At 34.5% G+C, this 24,280-nt stretch overlaps 1 protein-coding gene across 1 annotated transcript; it reads left to right on the top strand.

Moving 5' to 3' along the window:
* Window positions 1–625: 625 nt before the first annotated feature.
* LOC144974365 (carbohydrate sulfotransferase 11-like) lies at window positions 626–13,236 on the top strand. Its single transcript, XM_078917188.1, has 6 exons — window positions 626–836; window positions 3,419–3,592; window positions 6,470–6,574; window positions 7,809–7,843; window positions 9,938–10,072; window positions 11,813–13,236. The coding sequence occupies exons 2-6, from the start codon at window positions 3,538–3,540 to the stop codon at window positions 12,542–12,544; spliced, it is 1,062 nt and encodes a 353-aa protein (XP_078773314.1). The 5' UTR covers window positions 626–836; window positions 3,419–3,537; the 3' UTR covers window positions 12,545–13,236.
* The last annotated feature ends 11,044 nt before the right edge of the window (window positions 13,237–24,280 follow it).

Genomic DNA, 24,280 nt, shown 5'->3' with positions numbered 1-24,280 from the left:
CCCACCACCTTACACACGACTTACATACCCCCCCCCCTCCTCCACGCCCCCCCCCCCCTCCACACGCTACCCAAGAACTCAACCACCTCGCATGCAGCAAGCACACAACAAACCCATCGCAGACAGTGAGTACTCACGTACTAGATAAAACTAGATAGATGCGTTTCTGATTTATGAACTCCACGAGAGGAACAGTAAAGTGTTGGTAAAGTTAGCGAAAAAGAGAGAGAGAGAGAGAGAGAGAGAGAGAGAGAGAGAGAGAGAGAGAGAGAGAGAGAGAGAGAGAGAGAGAGAGAGAGAGAGAGAGAGAGAACAATTCCTGGCAGCAAGACACACGGAATGTACGTTGTAGGTAGTGAATACGCAATGCTGCTTTATTTTTACAAAACACATTTTTTTCATTTTGGCAAAAAAACAAAAAACAAAATCAAAACAAACCCAAACAAACTTTTTTTTCTTCAAATATCCATAACCCTCAACTTGCCAAGAAGATTCATAGCTGACTCTTCTTTGTTAACATTTCGATTATTAGCATTGTTGCCAGGTTGTGGATGTTTTAACCGAGATATAATAATTGGATTATAAGTTTTCTGTCCAAAAATATAAATAAAAGCGTTTTGTCAGAGTAATACAGAATGGCCGAAGATGAGTAAAGATGTCCGCCATGTTAAAAAGTTGTTGGCTTCTGTTTTATTATTGTGGAACATTTTTTAAAATTCTGACAGATGTCTATGGATTAAATAAGTCACTGTGTTGTGCTCTGGAATAATTTAAACTCTTATGCTTATAGTTTAAATTTGTAATACAAGATGGAATGAAAAACAAAGTTAAACAAGGTTTGTTGATAAATAGCTAAAAACCAAAGTGCACGTATTTTCAAGACTGCTGACAGAATCAGAACGCGATTATTATTGGTTTGATTTAACATTGTTGTAATGGATAATATTTTGCGTTGATTAGATGGAAGTGTTGCTGCTCGAAGCTCGAAGAAATAAATAACAATGTAAAATTGAATGTAAGCTTCAATTTAATTACAAAAACAGATCAAATGAACGTTTCGATTTTCCCTTTTATCAACAAAACAGGATGAATGAAACAACACAGATGGATGAGATGATGTGATAGTGGCGTAGTTAAGATGAGAAAACAAAACATTGGTTGACATTAGTTTTGTTTGCTCATCTTAACTACGCCACTACCACATCAACTCATACATCTGTGTTGTTTCATTCATCCTGTTTTGTTGATAAAGGGGAAACCCGAAACGTTCATTTGATCTGTTTTAGTAATTAGATTGAAGCTTACATTCAATTTTACATTATTATGCGTTATTAGAGACTGTTTTCGTTTTAACAACGATCTCATTACAATTTGGGTTATCAGACCTGCACAATAAGCACACGTCGGTAAAAGTAAAACACCTACGTGTACATGACATTTAAAGGTCTGACAACCGAACGCAATAATGGGACTTTTATAACAGTCTTGTAGTAATAGCTAGAAAACAATGCGAACTGAATATACATTTTATTAAAAGAAGACAAATAATGTGGACGTTTTGGCTCTCCCCTTTATCAACAAAACACGATAAATGAAACATTGTGGACGAATGAAGGAAGAGATGTGGGAATGATGGCGTAGTTAAGGTGAATAATCAATACAATGTTCAGCAATAACTAGCATTGTTTTGTTTATTCACCTACCTTATCTACGTCATTATCACCTCTTATTCGTCCTTAGAGTTTTATTCATCGACTTCTGTTGATAAAGGGTAAACCCGAAACGTTCACATTATCTGTCTTCGTTTAATAAATTGAAGGTTCTATTTCATTTTCTATTGTTTTTTAAAAAATACATTTCTTCGAGCTAGAAGCAGCAACATTTTCAATCAGAAAAGTGAGTGGAGCAGGCAATTTATGTTGATAATAACAGAAAATGAAGTGAGTAGAAAAGTGCCAGAAGACAATATAGAATAAAAAATTCACGGCGATGGGGGGCTCGAACCCGCGACCTTCCTGTTTCATTATAGTAATAGAGAATGTTTTGCGTTAGTTTGAAAGTATTTTTATCAGTATTATAGCAATGATGAGACGATGATAATTAGGATACTATCAGATTTGTATATTGGTACATGTAGACAACCCTCGCCCTCCCCCCCCCCTCACCTCTCCCCTCCCCCTCTCCCCTCCCCTTCCCCCTCCTCTGCCTCCCCCCTCCCCTCCCCTCCCCCTCCGGATAATATCAACTTTATTTGCACGAAACTTTCTTAAGATACAAAAAATGCCACGTCATAAAAAGATATACAGTGGAATATGCATCAAAGACAACTCTTTTAAAACCAACTTCTGCAACATCTCATGTTGGTACCAATTTTTTCTTCTCTGTATCTAATGTGTGTTCACTCTTGATAATGGAAAGTCAACGTTGCTTTAACTTAAAGTAAGCAGTGCGTGTTGTTATCATTTTCCGAAACCGGACACACTTTCAATATTTACATAAAAGTAAAAGCTTGTAACCCAGTAGTCGCAATACACTATGGCCACGATCTTAAAGGGATAGAATACATCGTGGACGTTATAAATAAGATATAAATGATATACACCCAAGGTGGGTGTAGCCATTATATATATATATATATATATATATATATATATATATATATATATATATATATATATGAAAATATCACATTATGAAACAGGGTGGGGGGGGGGGGGGGGGAGGGGCAGCGTGGCTCAGCTGTAGGGTCTTTGCTCCGTACCCGAAAGGTAACGAGTTCGATCGCTCGCCGCTGCGCTGTGTGCCCTTGAGCAAGTCACCTCGCCCTAGCTCAATTTGCGGCGCTGCACTGCGGCTGACGCTTGGGCTATTCCAGTCTTCCCTTCGAATAGACCCTAGAGACAAATAATTATCCCTATGGGATGAATAAAGGGAATTCTAATTCTAATTTTCATGTATTTTTCGTTCTTACTACCTCTGGCACATTTCATAAACACTTGTTCTGATCTTTATCTTACCCTAGTGCCTACTCCTTAGTATCTTCATCTGATATTTTCAACAACAAAAAAAATATTTTAAAAATGGAGCAACTCAAATTTCTTCGTTCAAATCCTATCGTGAATGTGTTGTTTGATGTAAGCGAGGATTCATAGCGTAAAACGCGTGCCTTTGAGAAGAATATAGGTATTACATTTTTTCCCAACTATCGGGAGCCTATGGTAGCACGTCTGACCTGTAATCAGAAGGTCTGGGGTTCGATTCCAAATCGAGGTGTTCTGATTTTTAAGGATGGCTTTTTAAAAAGTTTCTTTTTCTTTCTTGCTTTGTCTGGCACTTTTCTTACACACTTGCTCAGATCTTCATCTTACACCAGTGCCAGCTCCCTAGTTTCTCACTAACAAGAATTCTTTCATTTCAGGCTGTGTAGACAAGATATTTTAATGGAGTTAAACGGATTGCCATCATAAAATTGATTCTACTTTAAAAAATTATATATGAAATTCTGAACTCCAACCAGCATTCATCTTTTCCAATGCCATGAGATATTTCTTCTTGAATCGAGTACTCCGATTTACACAGCGCCAAATTGCAGGTAAACAGAATAAACTTCTTAAAATCCTTTTCTTCTTCTTCTTCTTCTTTTTCTTCTTCTTCTTCTCTCCTTCTTCTTCTTCTTCTTCTTCTTCTTCTTCTTCTTCTTCTTCTTCTTCTTCTTCTTCTTCTTCTTCTTCTTCTTCTTCTTCTTCTTCTTCTTCTTCTTCTTCTTTTTCTTCTTCTTCTTCTTCTTCTTCTTCTTCTTCTTCTTCTTCTTCTTCTTCTTCTTCTTCTTCTTCTTCTTCTTCTTCTTCTTCTTCTTCTTCTTCTTCTTCGTGTCATCTTCCACGTCCTCTTCTTCTTCCTCCTCGTCGTCCTTCTCCCTCCTCCTTCCTTTCCTTCTCCACCACCACCACCACCTCCTTCTCCTGCTCCTCCTCCTCCCTTCTCCAACACTACCACCACCACCACCACCACCTCCACCACCACCACCACACCACCACCACCACCTCCTCCTCCTCCTCCTCCTCCTCCTCCTCCTCCTCCTCATTCTCTTCCTCTTCCCGCAGCTTGGCGGAGAATTAAAACGAAGTTTAAATTAAATAATCATATCGTGAAAAAGAATATTAAGAAACTAGATCTAGTGTTTTAAAAAATAAATTGACAAAGCAAGTTTGATAATAGTCCAAGCCGGCGTATGTAGTTCGAGAAGTAACCCCATACATATTATATTACAGTGTTATAATGCTTCATGTCCAAACAAGCGTTTTAAAGTAGATCCAAGTTTCTGAAAATTCTTCTCACAGCAACTTAATCCCAAAATCATCAAAATTATCGAGAACATTTGGTAACAGCAACTTTTAACATTCTCTGCTTCTAACAAAAATATCCAGTTTCATAAGAATACAAAACGAAACTCTCGGTCTTATCTTCATTTCATATTAACCTATTTTCTACCATTCATAATATCTTAACTTGATATAAATTTTCATTTTCTCTCTCTCTCTAAGACATTCTGCGTTACACTGACTAAGGCACAGAATGGTAACGGTTTTAACACCGCCCCCCCCCCCTTTCGTATCATCTGGTTTTATGAAGTAATATCTCTCAGCTTTGTTTTGGACTGATTAGGATTTTAATAAAAGTTGACTCTGACGTCACAATATCCCATGGGGTCCCGATAGCTCAGTTGGTAGAGCACTAACTTCACACTCAAAGGGGCAGAGATCGATCTCGGTGTGAAGTTGAGATATCTTCTTACCCCCCCCCCCCCACACACACACTCCCCTGTCCACCCAGCAATGGTTGGGTAGCGGGGTCTCTTAAATCTAGTGGAAAGTACTTTTCGATAGACCAAAGGATAAAAACAATTGATATTGTCCGTTTCACGCTAGAGAAACCGGGATGATCTCCGGCTTCATGGGCTTAATGCCGCTGAAGGACTATGATTTTTAAAACCCAATTTAATGGCTTACTGACTTAAGGCCTCTCGCTTCCTAATCATCCGATCGGGACGCCTCGGCTGTCTCTCTAATCATCTGTGTCATTTCCTCCCACAGTTCACAGTCTTTTGCTGTGGATGCTAATTCCATAAGGTCTTCCTTTGATTTTAATTCTTTGTTATTTTGAAGGCGTTTTAGGTCTCTATTGAGGACAGCGTGAATTGACGTGGGTTGTCTACCTTGATATTTCATTTCTTGTGTCTAGATATATAATACCGTTGTGAAAAGACTGGTCACATTTAGTTTCACGTGACGCCACCAGTGTGATATGTCAATAGATATAAATAATAATGTGAAATTAAAGCTTCAATTTAATTACAAAAACATCAAATGAACGTTTCGGGTTTTCAATTGATCTGTTCTTGTAATTAAATTGAACAAAAACAGATCAAATGAACGTTTCGGGTTTTCAATTGATCTGTTTTTGTAATTAAATTGAAGCTTACATTCAATTTCACATTTTTATTTATTTCTTCGAGATTCGAGCAGCAACATTTACATGTGTCAACAGATTAACATTTATTGAACAAAGCACATAATAATGGCTGGCTCATACAATTTGCTTGATTAGCTTGGAAAATGTAAACATAGTACAATTGTTATTTATTTCGCCTTCCTATAGATAGTTCGCAGATGACGTCACTCAGGTCTTTGTTTTTTTTTTGCCATCCGCGTTTATGAGTAATGCTCACTGAACTGTATTAACCCGACTATAAATGTTCATGGTTACACACAGTTTTGTGTGTTGGTCCGTTACACTTCCGGATGGCAATGTTATGAGCTTCTTAGCCAAGCGCATACTACCTATAGATAGTTCGAAGATGACGTCACTCAGGCCTTTGTTGTTGTTTTTGCCATCCGCGTTTGTGAGTTGTTCTCACTAACCAGACTATAAAAGTTCATGGTTACACAGAGTTTGTGTGTTGGTCCGTTATACTTCCGGATGGCAATGTTGTGAACTCTTTGGCCAAGCGCATACTATCTATAGCCTCAAAACGATATTATTATATTGTGTCGGGACTCGGGACCGACGTGTGCTTATTTGCAGGTCTGATAACCAAATTCTTATAAAGCAAAGTAAGCATATGAACATACAAAACTGTGCGGACCTTTCACGTATATTGTCTCATTTTTATATTACTTAGTGAGAATTGTTCACTAACAGGCTCTATTAAAATAACAACAAAAGAGCTGAGTGACGTCCATTTCGTTCTTTCTATAGATAGTTCAAAGATGACGTCACTCAGGTCTTTGTTATTGTTTTTTGCCATCCGCGTTTATGAGTAATGCTCACTGAAATGTATTAACCCGACTATAAACGTTAATGGATGCATACAGTTTTGTGTGTTGGTCCGTTATACTTCCGGATGTCAATGTTATGAGCTTCTTAGCCAAGCGCATACTATCTATTGTTACTGGTTTACTTTTCCCAGATAACATGAGAGGAACAATGAGGTGCATGCTCGGTGCTGTCGCCGCCGTTGTCTTCATTTTGGTCACGGTCTCCATTGCCTTCGTGGGGTCAGGAACGCAGACACGTAAGTCAAAACTACTACTACTACTTCTACTACTACTACTACTACTACTACTACTACTACTACTACTACTACTACTACTACTACTACTACTACTACCACTACTACTACTACTACTACTACTACTACTACTACTACTACTACTACTACTACTACTAGTACTAGTACTACTACTGGTTGCTGGAGGGACGTGACATCAGACTATTGAATCCTATAGATAGTATGAGGTTGACGTCACTCATGTCTTTGTTATTGCTTTTTGCCATCCGCGTTTGTGAGTAATTCTCACTTAACTGTATTAACCAGACTATACACATTCAAAATTATACATAGTTTTGTGTGTTGGTCGTTATACTTCCGGGTGGCAATGTTATGAGCTTCTTAGCAAAGCGCATACTATCTATTGCAGATTGAAAGGATTTTACAACGGTCGGAAGTGTAGGAGGTCGTCGTTTTGATGACGTTATCACTTCTTCGTCATTTTTCTTAACCCTGTCCTTACCAACTATAGGAAAATCGTCACATTCGTTACGATAGATCCAATATTTTTCTTATTCAAATTTCTCTTGTACATCATAAAATTTAAAGAAAATGAACAGTGTGTTGTAGAGCATGTTTTGCTAATGAAATTATGTATCGCAAGAACTTACTGCTATTGTGTTTGAGTGATAAAAATATATTTTTGTGTTAGTTGGGTGTGAAGATTTGGGGAAAATCCTGAAAATGGCTGGTAAGGAGAGAGTTAATCACTATTTTCTATTCAAATTGTGAAGAAACCAAACATTATGTATAATCATAAAGCTACAGATCCCAGTGTCTTGTCGTTCCCAATCAACGATCCAATTGTGTGTGTTATGATTTCTTAGTTTTTAAAACCTCAAGGGCTACAGTGTTTGTGGCGTTAGCTCCATTAGAATAAGAAGAGTATCATCATCGTCATCATCATCATCATCGTCATCATCATCATCATCATCATCGTCATCATCATCATCATCATCATCATCATCATCATCATCATCATGATCATCATCATCATCATGATCATCATCATCATCATCATCATCATCATCATCATCATCATCATCATCATCATCATCATCATCATCACACTGAAACAATTATTCATCATTCAATGTCGCTTTATATATTATATATTTTTTAATTATTTGAAAGAACTGCGGATTTGGTTTTTAATTCCACTAATCTAAACAATATAATTCTCCTTTCTTGTCAACAGTTCAACATATGTATTATTCACAGCCAAAGAGATCTGTAAGTATATTCAAATACGCGCTTAACCATTTTACTACGTACTCTCAAAAGACACGTATTTGAAAGTTTGGCCAGAAAACTCGTCCCTCAAATATCGATCGATTTGAATGACCCTCATCTTGGCATAAACTCTCAAATCTAAGATTTGTCTGGAATAGTCTTCCTTGAAGTCCCATGTTTGAGTTTTTGGTCATTTTAATTGATCGATATTTGGAGGACGACATTTCTGGCCAAACTTTTAAATACCTGATTTTCCAAAGTTTGACAGTTTGATGTGAACTTTAAATAGAGTTTTCACCATCAGGTCCACTTTGACTTAAGACAGTTTTGAGACGATCAGCTTCAGGTCCACTCTGACTTAAGACAGTTTTGAGACGATCAGCTTCAGGTCCACTCTGACTTAAGACAGTTTTGAGACGATCAGACAGTTTTGAGACGATCAGCTTCAGGTCCACTCTGACTTAAGACAGTTTTGAGACGATCAGCTTCAGGTCCACTCTAACTTAAGACAGTTTTGAGACGATCAGACAGTTTTGAGACGATCAGCTTCAGGTCCACTCTGACTTAAGACAGTTTTGAGACGATCAGCTTCAGGTCCACTCTGACAAGACAGTTTTGAGACGATTAGCTTTAGGTCCACTGTGACTTAAGACAGTTTTGAGACGATCAGCTTCAGGGCCACTCTGACTTAAGACAGTTTTAAGACGATCAACTTCAGGTCCACTCTGACTTAAGACAGTTTTAAGACGATCGGCTCCAGGTCCACTCTGACTTAAGACAGTTTTAAGACGATCAGCTCCAGGTCCACTCTGACTTAAGACAGTTTTGAGACGATCAGCTTCAGGTCCACTCTAACTTAAGACAGTTTTAAGGCGATCAGCTTCAGGTCCACTCTGACTTAAGACAGTTTTGAGACGATTAGTTATATATTCATCCACTTTTATTTCTATAAAGCCTACACATTATATATCTATATAACATTCACTTTTGTGTCTGTTGTACAATTTTCGAAAAGGATGAATAAAGTTATTATTATTATTATTATTATTATTATTATTATTATTATTATTATTATTATTATTATTATTATTATTATTATTATTATTACTATTATTATTATCATCATCATTATTATTATTATTACTATTATTATTATTATTATTATTATTATTATTATTATTATTATTATATTATTATTATTATTATTATTATTATTATTATTATTATTTGTGTAGATGAAAGAAACCCCGAGATATTCGTGGCGTCAGCTGAAATGCAGTGCGCAAATGGAGCAATAAGGGCTATATTTCCCTTTTAAAAAATACAGAAAAATGGAATGAAGAAGACTAAGTCAATTCAGTACGAATGAAGCGCATCTTGCGTGTCAAATCCGTAAAAAGACGCTATATAAATGTTCATATTTGTTTTATTTATTTTAAACCTTCCAGGAGATATTTTTAAAATATTTTGTAGGGCTATGTGATCTAGTGGTATGACACTCGCCTTCGGACCGGAAGGTCCAGGGTTTGAATCGCGTTTTGAGCAGCGCATGGTTGTCCTTGGAAAAAAGGCTCTTTACTCGCATTCTCTCAGCACCGTATTCGGGTGTAAAATGAGTACCTGCCGTTAACAGCGTTGTCTCTGCCCGACAAAAAGTGTTGTAGCTTCGCCTAACAGGCGTCATCCTACATGTGTAAAGTATTGCTGTTGGATAGCGACCCCTTGTAAAGCGCATTGAGCACGTTTAGTGGATATTGTACTATAGGGAATGAGATTAGCGGAAGAGTAGCGTCCCTTATTTGGACGTCACCGGTGGAGAAGTTATTTGTAAACAAACCAACTACAAGCCAAGCGCTCCAAATAAAAAAAAATATTATTCATATTTCTGAACAAAATGCATATCATGATCAACGTTATGCATTTTTGTACAGAAATATGAATAATAAATTTTGTATTTTGAGCGCTTGGCTTGTAGTTGGTTTGTTTATAAATAACTTCTCCACCGGTGACGTCCAATCAAAGGATGCTACTCTTCCGCTAATCTCATTCCCTCTTTTTGACTGCTCAAGTTTTTTTTGTTTCACATCTTTGCAGTTTTCTAACAAGGTACCCTTGACTCCGTGGAAACGACACATCCAGAGGCAATGCCAACTCTACAACAAACCAACCTCCTTTGATGAAATCAACCCGAGTCTCCTCAAGCATTTCATTGTCGACGACAAACACAAGGTACTATTGGTGCTATGCGTTCAGTTAAAAAGAAAAAAAATCACAACATTCCGTCAGCCGGATATAGCGTACCAACATACAAACTACGTGTAACCTTAGGAGTCTATTGTCTGATTAACTCACTCAATCCTGGAGACTTTTTCTACTTTTCAAAATTGGAAAAAAATGTATTTAAAAAGAACATGTACGGGGATAGTTTTATTCAACTATCATTAACATGCAAAAACTAAAAAACATTAGCTTTGAAACTACGCATATAATTTGTCTCAGAAAAATGTAATAAATAGGCATGGGGTACAAGTAACCCGGGTAAACTACTGAAATAGTCGGTGTTAGGGATGAGTGAGTTAATACAATTTAGTGAGAACTAATCATACAAAGGACTGGTTAAAACAATAACACAGAGCTTTGTTCTATCTATAGATAGCATGTGCTTGGCTAAGAAGCTCACAACATAGCCATCCGGAAGTTATAACGGACCAACACACACAACTATCTGCAACCTTAAACGTTTCTAGTTTGGTTTATACAGTTTAGTGAGAATTACTCATGAACGCGGATGGCAAAAAGCAATAACAAATACCTGAGTGACGTCAACTTCATACTATCTATCTAAAAATAAAAGCAGCAATTTCAATTTGGTTCAGTAGTCTGATGTCACGCCGCCCGGCAACGGCGGCCATCTTGGTTCTAAACAAAAAAATCATTACTTTTTATTCTTCATGCTGGCTAGAACTTTTCATATGTCTTGTGATCAGAATGTGTAAAAGTCAAAACATGATCAAATTTATGTTTTTTTTTGCCTCTGGATACGCTTTTATGCTCGCCGGAGAAATATTTCATAAGGGCGTCCGCCATTGTTCCGATAGTTTAGAGCCAGTTACTAGGATACCATGCGTCATTACGAGGGAAGTGACGTTACGACTGTTGAAGAGTATTACATACTTAGATAGCAATAGACATTAGATACATTTTAAACACATGGTTGGAAAAAACGTCATTTACTAAATAACAATAATGAGACAAAGGTGAGTTTTCAATTAGATTTGAAATTGATAATCAGTCAGCACTTTTAATATTCTGGGGGTCCCGACAGCTCACATTGGTAGAGCACTCGATTCACACGCAAAGAGATCAATATCGATCCCGGGTGCAGTCATTTTCAACCCCCCCCCCCCACCACCACTGTCAACCCAGCAGTGAATGGGTAGCTGAGTCTGTTAGTGTTGGATATGGCGGAAAAAGTACTTGTGCGATAGAATAGCGTCCTATCCAAAGGATAGCAAGCAATTGCTATTTTTCCCTTTCACGCTATAGGAACCGTGATAAACTACTGCTCCATGGGGCCCATTGCCTCTGAATTAAGGCCTACTTCTAATACTCTGGGGGTAAAGCGTTTCAAAAGTTGGGTGCCGAAAATTCAAACGATATGATGATGATGATAATAATGTTTAAGCTCATTACAATGGAGAAGAAATGAACAACGATTACTTTTTAATATATTTTTGTTTTTTACAAAACTTATAGATAGTGTGCGCTTGGCTAAGAAACTCACAACATTGCCACCCGGAAGTATAACGTACCAACACACAAAACTGTGTGTAACCTTAAACGTTTATAGTCTGGTTAATACAGTTCAGTGAGAATTACTCATAAACTCGGATGGCAAAAAAACAATAACAGAGACCTGTCTGACGTCAACTTCATTCTATCTATATCATCAATCTTTTCTTTCCACAGCTTATCTACTGCCAGATACCGAAGGTGGCCACAACTACCTGGCGAAGAATTTTCATCGTTCTCACAGGGAAAGCCGGAACCACCGACATGATGGCTTTGAAGCCCAATGACGTGCACCACAAACACGACGAGCTCTTAACCTACCTCAGCGATCTGCCCAAGAACGAGATCAAACACCGACTTCAGACATACTTCAAATTCGTCTTCGTGCGCGAGCCTTTTGAGCGAATTTTATCAGCTTTTATCAACAAATTTGACGTTCCTTATAAAGCCACCAATTATTTTCAGACTGTCTTTGGACGAAAAATAATCAAACGCTATAGACCTAATCAGAAAACGGACCCGGTAGAGGGAGAAAAAGTGAAATTTCCGGAATTCATCGATTACTTAGTAGATCCAGAAACTCGAATACCAACCAACGAGCACTGGGAGCAATTTCATAGGTTATGTCTGCCTTGTGAAATCGATTACGATTTTATTGGAAAGTTGGAATCGATTCAGAACGACTCTAATTATCTTCTAGAGAAGAGTGGCATAAGCTCAATCATCAAATTTCCGAGTCGAAAAGAGTCGAGATATAGAAACAAGGAGACGAATACAGTTTTAAAGAAATACTATTCACAAATTACAAAGGAAAAGTTAGGGAAATTGTGGGATGTTTACAGGGAGGATTTCGATATTTTTAATTATACGGTACCAACGGATGTGACGGACCTCATGTTTGTTCGATAAGAATAACGTATATTATAAGGTAAATTTAAAACAATATGCGACCAACAATCTCAAAACGTTTCAATGTCTGGATGATCGGACTCGCCACGAACATAAAGTCGAGGACTTATATGTGGGCGTGCTTGAGATATTTAGTCGCATGGTGAAAAGCTTTGAACAAAGATATTGACAATTTTAGTCAAGAGGTCAATTTTTATGGAAAATGAGTTCTCGTCAAAAATCGTTAACTGAAACTTATTTCTACATATTGATGAAATATTTTAATTGAATTCTACTCCTAAATAATTTTTTTTTAATGAAGGTAATTATTATACTTAATATCAACACTTGTCGACTTTGAAAGCGATTTTCTCAAAATTAGGGCTTCACACCCTAGCCCATGCATATGACCATAACTTCATGAAAAATCACCCGATTTGCTTCAAATAAAGATTAAAATATTCAGGAGACATTGGGCTTTCAAAAAAAAAATGCAAAAAAAAAACCCCAAACAAAACCCAACCCCCCCCAAAACAAAAAACAAAACAACAACTAAAAAAAAAAACGCAAAAGAAACATTTTCACCATGTGCCTGATTATGTCAGGGTCGCACACAAATATTGAGATCGTAGGGACCGTTGTAAAATGTCGATATAAACGTCATATCGATATATTATCAATACTTCCAAAAATAAACATAAAAGGGAAACAAATAGAGAGAGAGAGAGAGAGAGAGAGAGAGAGAGAGAGAGAGAGAGAGAGAGAGAGAGAGAGAGAGAGAGAGTTTGTTTCTTGAACTTCAAAAGACGTAACTTACTAATCCTCTTCATTTTGACTTTAATTTGAGAGAGTCAATCACATATTACATTATGTCATGTTATCAAGCCCACGTTTAACCCATACATTCTCCATTCATTGATATTGATGCTATGCGTTTAGATAAAATACTCACTACATTCGCCCGCCGGATATTCCGTACGGTTACACAAAACTCTGTGTGACCTAGATCGTTAATATCCTGATTTAGTAAATAAATAAAAACAAAAATAAAATTAAATTCCCTTTATTCATCCCATAAGGGAAATTTGTCTCTAGGATCAATTCCAAGGGAAGATTGGAATAACCCAGGCGTCAGCCGCAATGCAGCGCCGCAAATTGAGCTAAGGCGAGGTAACTTGCTCAATGCTATCATGCGAAGCGGCGGATGATCGAACTCGGTACCTTTTGGGTACGAAGCAAAGACCGTACTGCTGAGCTACGCTGCCCCCCCCTCCCCCCCCCCTTAACGAATCGTTACAATGGCTGTCTAAAAACAATAACAAAGAGCTGAGTGACGTCAGTTTCTACTCTAAATGGTATTTTGTCGGGATGAAATAGGGAGGAAAAGTTTGATGTAAAAAAAAAACAAACAACAAAAACTGGTTCCTATTTCATCAGAAGTGTAAGACACGTATTCAGGAGGACTGGATACATACCGTGTGTAATTTTACCTCTGGTGTCAGAGTTATGGCATTTTATTTTCGAGTCTAAATATTATACCCTGCTGATTGTCAAGTAACTAGCAATGACTATGAAAAATGTTTTTTTCTCTTTTTGAGGAAACTTTTTGTCTAAAATCAAAGCCCTATCTCCACTGAGTAAAAATGTTTTTGAATTTTGAAAATCCATTCATAAATAAACAAGTTATGCAGTTTCAAAGGTGTCATTTATTTGGATGACCCGCAAAGAGGAAAAAAACGCGAAAATATGGGACGGCTTTTCGGCATTTTTTTCGACCTTTGGTTGTATCTTGCGTAATAAGTGGATTCAAAGATTGAAAGCAAATTAGGATGGTGTTTTGTAAAATACGGGAAAAGTACTCGTCATATTCATATGAAATTTTACAACCAAAAAGAAGAAATGTTCATGTATTACCTTGTCAGCGACAAAACCTCCACACCCGGTAGTTTTAGAAATATTATACTCCAAAGAGTAAAAATCTATTTATAACGGTCTTCTGGTAATTGCACGAGTTTTGTCGCTTGACATAATCTAAAATGACCTTTTTTCTAACTGTGTGCCAACTTTCAGTCATATTCATCGATAAACAGCGTCGTAATTAATTTTTTAAAATAGCATATACGAAACGGCTTCGTCCCATATTTTGACGCGAATTTGGGCACTTCGTGAGCGAAAAAGAGGCCCAAAGATTTGTGCGGGATAGGCATTGCTACAGTAACCATCACCCATCATCGCTCCTATACGTCCCGCAATCTTTAGAATATGCCGATACACATTGCTACTCAAATAATTAAGCCACTTTATGATTCAATAGGCAAACTATTCATTACTAGTCCTCCGAATGACAGGTTAATTACACACCTCCAATGAATTGGAACCGGAAAAGTAAAGGGTATGACGTCAGGGCGTTTCTTCTCTTTTAAGACTTTAAAGTAAGTTTTTGTGTGTGGGTCTTGTCCATGCCCATATTATACCATTTCGAGATGGTGTGTGACAAATGACCTTCATTGTGTTAAATTTCATCTGTATTTTACATACATTTTATCATTGTTGATTAAAAAATAAATTTGTTGCTTTCACTTACTTTATTATGATGCATGAAGTGACGACCAGTATTTTATAGGTAAATATATAATATATTTATATATGCATGCATACAGTAAATGAACATACCCATGCATAAAAAAATTATATATATATATATATATATATATATATATATATATATATATGAAAGACAGAAATAGAAAGAAAGAAAGAGATAGAGAAAGAAACAAAGAAAGAAAGAAAGAGAGAGAGAGGAGAGAGAGAGAGAGAGAGAGAGAGAGAGAGAGAGAGAGAGAGAGAGAGAGAGATAGAGACGTCCAGTGAATTTTTTATCTTTCTTTTAGAACAATATGTACAATGTTTTTTGTGTATGACCCTTGCATATTCTTATTTTGTCATTCACGGTTTTGTTTAAGATAATCAATAAATAGATATCAATTCACTCATCCGACAATATTTTACGTCATTTTTGTTTTTGTTTTGAGATTTCCAATACAACAATGAGCCCATAAGGAATTGGGTTATCAGAACTGCAAACAAGTGCACGTCGGGTCACATGCAAAGAAGGGCCTACGTTGGCTCAGTTGGAAGATCTAAGGTATTTTTTATTAATATATCTAGAATTTTTTGACTATTCCATTTTCCTCCTTTTTACTGGCGCTGATATGACATAAATGTGTAGCAAACGCTATAAATCCATTTAAGAAGACAAAACTAAAGAAAAACAAAAACAAAAATCAAAACAAAAACAAAACAACAATAACAAAAAAACCCCCCAACAATATAATACAAAAAAACAAACAAACCCAACCCCCCCCTCCACACCAACAAAATTAAATAAAAACAAACAAACAATGAACAAACGCAAAACAAAACACCCCCCCCCCCCCCTAAAAAAAAAAAAAAAAAAAAAAAAAAAAAAAAAAAAACAAAAAAAAAAAAAAAAGCCAAAAAAAACAAAAACAAAAACAGAACAACAACAAACAAACAAAAAACAAATTAAAAAAAAGCCCCTACCTTCAAAATGGTTTACAAAAAGTAAGGGGGCCGTTTATCAGATCCGATTTATATGTATACACTATTATTATCATTACTACTGTACTACTACTACTACTACTACGACTACGACTACTACTACTACTACTACTACTACTACTACTACTACTACTACTACTACTACTACTACTACTACTACTACTACTACTACTACTACTACTGTAAGAGAGTTAGCTTATAGCAAGTGGGTTTAATGAGTTCACAGTACTTGTATATCAGTTAAACTTGGTCATTATATTGAGTAGTCTAGGACAGTTTTACGTTCCAAAGTTAAAGGATTGGTCATTATATTGAGTACTAGAAAATTATTTCTTTGATCGGTGTTACTTGGTATTTGGGGATAAAAGCATTAAGTTATAGTTGGTATTCATCATTTAGGCGTACGATATTATTTGGGCGTAGCGTATTTGTTATTTGGGCGTACGGATTATTTAGGCGTACGCCATTTGATTATTTAGGCGTAAAACTGACCTTTGGTGAAAGGAATTGTGGGACAGTTTACAATAGGATATAAAACAGTGTGTCTGATCAAACGGGGATCATTCTACCTTTTGATTCTGCATTCAACTTGACCATGAGCTGCACACATTAAACCTTTTGTGCTCACCATCATTTATTTGCTTTTACGGACTTAGAAATATTCCACGAATATTGAAAATGGTTACTTAGGCAAAATTGACTTTACATGTGGACTGATTTTACGGATTTGGAATTTATGAAACTGATTGAATTATGACCATGCTATTTGATTTGGATTTGGAATTTATCATGATTTGGATTTGGAATTTATCATGATTTGGATTTGGAATTTATCATGATTTGGATTTGGAATTTATCACAACAAATAAAGCTGTAAGAAATTAAACTTGGAATCTGGATTTTAATTTGAATGTCTTGATGTTGTGCATTCAGTTATCATCATCGGCCCTTGAACTCTTTCGTCATTATTAACATCTACAAAACAACGCAAAGGATAATACTACCATCTATTAAAAAACCACTATACGATCATCAGCCATTACATATATGTGCAACTACGCCACATTATGCATCTTATTTGGTGTCGTGACTCAGGATTCTTATATATCTTTATTTGGAGCCGTGATACCATGATGTAAAGATGTTATTATTCCGAACCATGGATACACAAGAAATGTATATTGTTGCGGTGTTAACATCTATTAAAGTTTTTGTGAGACTCGGAATTTGAAGTGAAAAAAATTGTGAACAGAAAAGTATTATGTTTATTTGGAAAAGAAAATGAATATCAATTTTGAAGGTGAAGTAGTATAATTTTTTGTAATGAAATGTTGAAAAAAAATATTGAAATTATAGATGATTCCTAAAATTCTGATAAAAGACGGTATTCTAAAAAAATTAAACGAAATAATATTGAAATCAAGAACCATAGATGGAACTAGAAAATATATTAAAAACTAAACGCAATATATTATAGAACGGCAAAATAATAATAATAATAATAATAATAATAATAATAATAATAATAATAATAATAATAATAATAATAATAATAATAATAATAATAATAATAATAATACTAATAATAATAATAATAATAATGCATTGATGCTACACGTATTTTATTTAATTAAAAAGAAGAGAGGGAGAGATGAAAATAAAAATTGCAGAATTTAAATGAATATTTTAGTGCGTTTTATTTTTCAAAATAAATGAAAATGCGTTTACTTACAATCAAGCGTTTCGGAATAGATCTTCGAATATTATTTGGTACCGTTAATGGCAATGCTTTGTTAATATCAGTAACAAAGATGTGTCGATTTTTATTTCAATTTTGTATGTTACTGTTGGAATTACATAGACAGTTGGTCCATTATTTAATGTTGTTACGTTTTTATTTTCTGTCAAAATGACTCAAGAAGATGATGGCAATAAAAACACGTACATTATAAGTTTTGATAATTGAAAAATGTCTTATGGTATTTGTTGTTATATTACAACATCATTGGTTATATTTTTCTCCCGTCAATAGGGATGAATTGGTAGGTTGATATTGACTCTTTGAGATTTTATGGGTTCATGACAAAGAGCAAAGTTTTATATCTGTTTGTTTTCTTGGTAATAAATGTGTGGTTAACGCAGCCAAGTAATCGACAACAGAGCTAATTATATATTTGTAATGAGACATGGCGTTATTATAGATTACATAAGACATTTTGATTTATCACTGGAAATTAAGTTGAAATGATTTATGCGGAATATGAGTCAATCGTTGTTTTGTTTAGTTTTGTTTTGAAACGCGTTTCGTCGTGATTTTTAAAAGGAGACATATTCTCATAATAACGGAATAACGGACTTTTGGTTTAAAGTCGGAGAACAAATAAAATGACGGAGTATTAATTATTATGAAAGACTATTGTCTTGTAATGGGAGTTAAAATGTTATTACGGAAGAATAACAAAATATTGAAAATGCATTATCATGTCATGTGAGCTGATAATATTTGTGACACAAGTGGTTAACTTGTTAAGAATCAGCGAATTATAAGTAACCCATACGGTAAAATGCTGTAAATGACGGGTAAATAAGCGCAGTGATGTAAGACGCGGTAATTAAAGTGCACACGGTTTAAATTACGAGACGCAGGAATGAGGCGTTCGGGAATATTTTATTTTGCGTTTGATTAAAGCGCTTGGTTTAACATTATGAAATGATACAGAAGGCGGAGAATTTTTATAAATACGATGCGCGTGGTTAAAGCGCACACAATTATCAATGCTATATTAAGAGGCGCGAGATAACGTCGCAATGAGTTATATGAATATTTTTATAAGCCGAGGGCAAAGGCGCGAAACATTGAATTTTTATTGACCAGAGTGTATATCGTTTCTGCAAATATTTTGATTATCATATTTTTCTCCTATAGATTCGCTGTTGTAATTGTAATCAATATTAACTGCGTGGTTTGAATTTAACATTTATATCATAAAGTGTGTAACTGAGTTGAAGAAGAAGTTATGTTCAATTGTCAAATCTTAAGTGTGTAATCAATCGGCAATCAGTTGAAATGGTAGGAAGTGCTACGATAATACGATAACATAAACAAAATCATATTTCATTAAATTAGGGATTTTCTAAGGGGAATAATTCGAGTTAATCAAAGGCAGAAGTAGTGTTTGCACTAAAACATGATACAGTCATCACGAAAGAGGACACTTGCAACCATCAGTCATAACGGGAACGCTGATGACAACGACAGAGGCAACTCAAACACAGCCACAACAGAGGTCGGGAAATGTCCTAATCCCTTTGGTCTATCCACGAATACATTAAAATGGAGTAACAATCTCGACTACGCCATTGATACGTCCAGAATCAACACAATCTACAGACTACAAATACACAGCAACCTCAATTACATCGTACCTTTCAACTTATACAAACTTGACAGAATTCATAAAATAATATCTGTATCAACACAGATTTCTTCCATGAACCTTTTTATATTTACATTCTTTATTGAACAATTGGATTACTTGTATTTACTTCTACAACAACAGTACCCAACGATGTACGATGTCAATAATTACATAAACGTTCAAGATACGATTGTTTTTACAAAAATGATGTCCAATTGTGAACAATACTACTTCCATCATATTCAGTGGTGAGCGTATTCAAATTTAAACTTATGTCAATATACAAGTGTGCAGCACCCATATCTACAACTTATAAACATTGAATATTATAATAACGCCTGTCTTAGTATCATTGTAAAAGATAAAGGCTATATATGTATATAAGACAATGCAGGAAAAAGTATCGCAAAACGCCACATGAGCGATTTCCTTGGATTCATTATCGTATGATATTCAACAACCTGCGTTCAAATAACGAAAATATTGTTGACCTTATTCGACCCTACTACATACACTACTAGACTACGTTATTATTACATCCTCTACCTGGTGTGTGGACTCACGTCACCCACCGGAACTCTGCAAGATTACATCATCTACCTGGTGTGTACTCACATGCCACCTCATCGAAACTCGATTAACAAACACAACAATTACAACACACGACCTCTGTCGACTACTACACACGAACTCTTTGTCAACACATGGCTGAGTTCACAACTTTCTTTTGACTTGCTGGATAAGTCAAACTTCATTTAAATTCACGATCTCGCACACAGTTAATCTTGAATTTCTACAATTTCATCTACAATGAGATCCAACTTATACACAAGACAACCACAAATATCAACGAGAAGAATCGACCCAGATGCCGGAGATGAATGGATTACAGCGACGTCACAAGACCAAGAAACAACCCAACAGGTTAAGCATACGTTTGCTACCTGTAGAGTCTTTTTTCGTCCCAATTCAAAAGACTCGAACAAATACAACACACTCATTGCAAAAGTTGGTCACTTTAGTAAAAGCCCACAATCACATACTGTGTTAGATTTTACTTATTTAGTTATTTACACTATACTAAATATGAATAAGTCAGACAGACTAATGACTGATTATTTACTAAACACTACATATGTGATGTGAACAAGTCGGACAGACTAATGTCTGATTATTTATTAAACACTAAATATTTGAATGTGAAGACATTATGGTGATAATTCGAAGACATTTACAGAGGAAAAAGTTTTTTTATTAATTAACAATAATTAAAGTGAATTTATGACACTTGGGCTATTCAGTGACCACAACACACACAACAATGCAACACGTAGACTAGATACAATCACCTGAACTCTTATAGTTGATATATTTTTTTCATTACATGAAAACTCATTCTAAATGGATACAATGACTTCATTAACAATTACTGACAATTTTTACAGGATGACCATTCTAGAAACGAACGGATTACTGAAAAATGTGACCTCTGATGGATGACCACAAAGAACAATTTGATTTCAATGTAGTTGTAAACTACACCCTGATGACTTAAAAAGCTTAAAAAAATTGAAACATCAACAATGAACAATGAATGATAATAACTTCAACTTGAATTTTAAAATGATGATAATGCTATTATTATGATTTATTTTTAAATATTTTTTATTACTAATTGAAATATAATTCTTCGTATTTGAATCTAGATGTCTATAAAACATTATTTGTACCACATATTATAAGTTGGAATTAATGTAATAATGTTGTTTAAATGGAATCATACAATATAAGGGAATGTCAAAGGTATTGGTTTTGAGATGACAGTAAATGAGTAAACATACATGGAAGCTGAGATTATCACCCATGTCGTATAGAGTTGAATTTGAGATTGAATAAGACAACGTGAGTATATCACAAATGGAAATTGAACCATTCTTTTTCAAGCAAGAATATGGATATATGATTAAATATGACGGGAATTAACACTTGTATTGCTATGAAGATGGAATTTAAGATGAAAAGATAATTTTTCTTTGAACTTTTAATTACTTGATATCTTACTGTCGATGTTGTAATCAAATTTGATGTTTGTGAATTTATCAATGTTGTAATACTATAAAACCTATAATTGATATATATGAATGTTGTAATCAACTTTGGTGTTTTTGAATTTAAAGTTTAAAGTTTTTAAATATTTAACTGGTATAAGTATTATCATTTTAAACATTTATTTATTACATTTTAGTTGGACATTACATATATATTTAATCTCTCACTGTAATTTTTTTTTGAATTGAAATTGTTTTAAAGTCAATTTAAATTCTAAGAAAGGGCGTATGTAAGAGAGTTAGCTTATAGCAAGTGGGTTTAATGAGTTCACAGTACTTGTATATCAGTTAAACTTGGTCATTATATTGAGTAGTCTAGGACAGTTTTACGTTCCAAAGTTAAAGGATTGGTCATTATATTGAGTACTAGAAAATTATTTCTTTGATCGGTGTTACTTGGTATTTGGGGATAAAAGCATTAAGTTATAGTTGGTATTCATCATTTAGGCGTACGATATTATTTGGGCGTAGCGTATTTGTTATTTGGGCGTACGGATTATTTAGGCGTACGCCATTTGATTATTTAGGCGTAAAACTGACCTTTGGTGAAAGGAATTGTGGGACAGTTTACAATAGGATATAAAACAGTGTGTCTGATCAAACGGGATCATTCTACCTTTTGATTCTGCATTCAACTTGACCATGAGCTGCACACATTAAACCTTTTGTGCTCACCATCATTTATTTGCTTTTACGGACTTAGAAATATTCCACGAATATTGAAAATGGTTACTTAGGCAAAATTGACTTTACATGTGGACTGATTTTACGGATTTGGAATTTATGAAACTGATTGAATTATGACCATGCTATTTGATTTGGATTTGGAATTTATCATGATTTGGATTTGGAATTTATCATGATTTGGATTTGGAATTTATCATGATTTGGATTTGGAATTTATCACAACAAATAAAGCTGTAAGAAATTAAACTTGGAATCTGGATTTTAATTTGAATGTCTTGATGTTGTGCATTCAGTTATCATCATCGGCCCTTGAACTCTTTCGTCATTATTAACATCTACAAAACAACGCAAAGGATAATACTACCATCTATTAAAAAACCACTATACGATCATCAGCCATTACATATATGTGCAACTACGCCACACTACTACTACTACTACTAGTATGCTTCTATTCGCTAACTCCCCTCCCCCCCCCCCCCTCTCCCCACACCCCATTTTATCCAGGCGACTGACCTAAAAATAATATATTCGGCGTGTCGTGGACTCAAAAATTGTTTGCTTGACTGTATGAATGAAGGGGAGACTGTCACGAAAAAAAAAATTGGTAAAAATAAAAAGAACAGGATAGTGCCCCTTTAACAAAGAACTGGTCTTCATCGAACACTGGATGTGATTTGTGAGCTTTTTACTTTTTATTAGTAAAAAAAAGCTATAGTCCCAGACATATTTTTGACTGTTGCAATATTTCATGCATTCGACGAACTTAGATGCAATCAGTGACAAACGCATTCTCCCTGTAACCGATTATGGCGTTGCTTACATTTTCGGAGTTGAAGTACACAAGTAAAATCTGGGAGAGGTCGTTTGACCGCCTATGGTGGGCAGGGGGGTCACGTGCTGTGTCTCCTATCCCTCTATACCTGTTTTCTGTGTTGCTTTCTGTCTTTGTCTTGGAATGGGAGTACTTGATTTTGTCCTGGTTGTTGCAGAAGTCCTTCGCTTAGAGGGAAACAGTCAAATAACTGCAACTACTATTGTATGATGTTAGTTTTGGGAGATGATATTTTTTCCTCGTAAACCATCTCTCTGTTGTTTACAGGAAATAAATTTTGTTTATTTTGAGCATTTTTTGATAAACGTTTGTTTGTTGTCCACTTAGTGCAATCATGTGACTTTTACGCGATCTCAAACTAAGAACACTAATAGTGTGCTCTTGGAATATACTTCAGTTCCATAATTTGAACATTTTATCGTTGTCATACATTTTCCTGTGTGCTTTTACTTGTAATTCTAGATTTTATTATTTCCTGTCCCATTTTCTTCCTGTTTACTGGCGGTGATATGACCTAAATGTGTCGCAAGCGCCTAAAACCTTTTTAATAATGATAGTAATAATAATACTAATACTAATACTAATAATAATAATAATAATAATAATAATAATAATAATATTGATAACAATAATAATAATAATAATAATAATAATAATAATAATAATATTATTAATAACAATAATAATAATAATAATAATAATAATAATAATAATATTATTAATAACAATAATAATAATAATAATAATAATAATAATAATAATAATAATAATAATAATAATAATAATAATAATAATAATAATAATATTAATAACCATAATAATGATAATAATAACAATAATAATAATATAATAATAATAATAATAATAATAATAATAATTAATATAATAATAATAATAAAAAATAATAATAATAATAATAAATAATAATATAAATAATCAATAATAATAATAATAATAATAATAATAATAACAATAATAATGTAAAAATTTAATAATAATAATAATAATAATAATAATAATAATAATAATAATATAATAATTAATAATAATAATAATAATAAATAAATAATAAAATAAATAATAATAATAATAATAATAATAAAATAATAATGATAATAATAATAAT

The sequence above is a fragment of the Berghia stephanieae genome, chromosome 6, assembly GCF_034508935.2.
Source record: "Berghia stephanieae isolate SIO BIC M18660-M18661 chromosome 6, UCSD_Bste_1.3, whole genome shotgun sequence".
Lineage (NCBI taxonomy): Eukaryota > Metazoa > Mollusca > Gastropoda > Nudibranchia > Aeolidiidae > Berghia > Berghia stephanieae.
The sequence above is the reverse complement of the archived record's forward strand: the minus strand, read 5'-3'. Positions and strand labels throughout refer to the sequence as shown.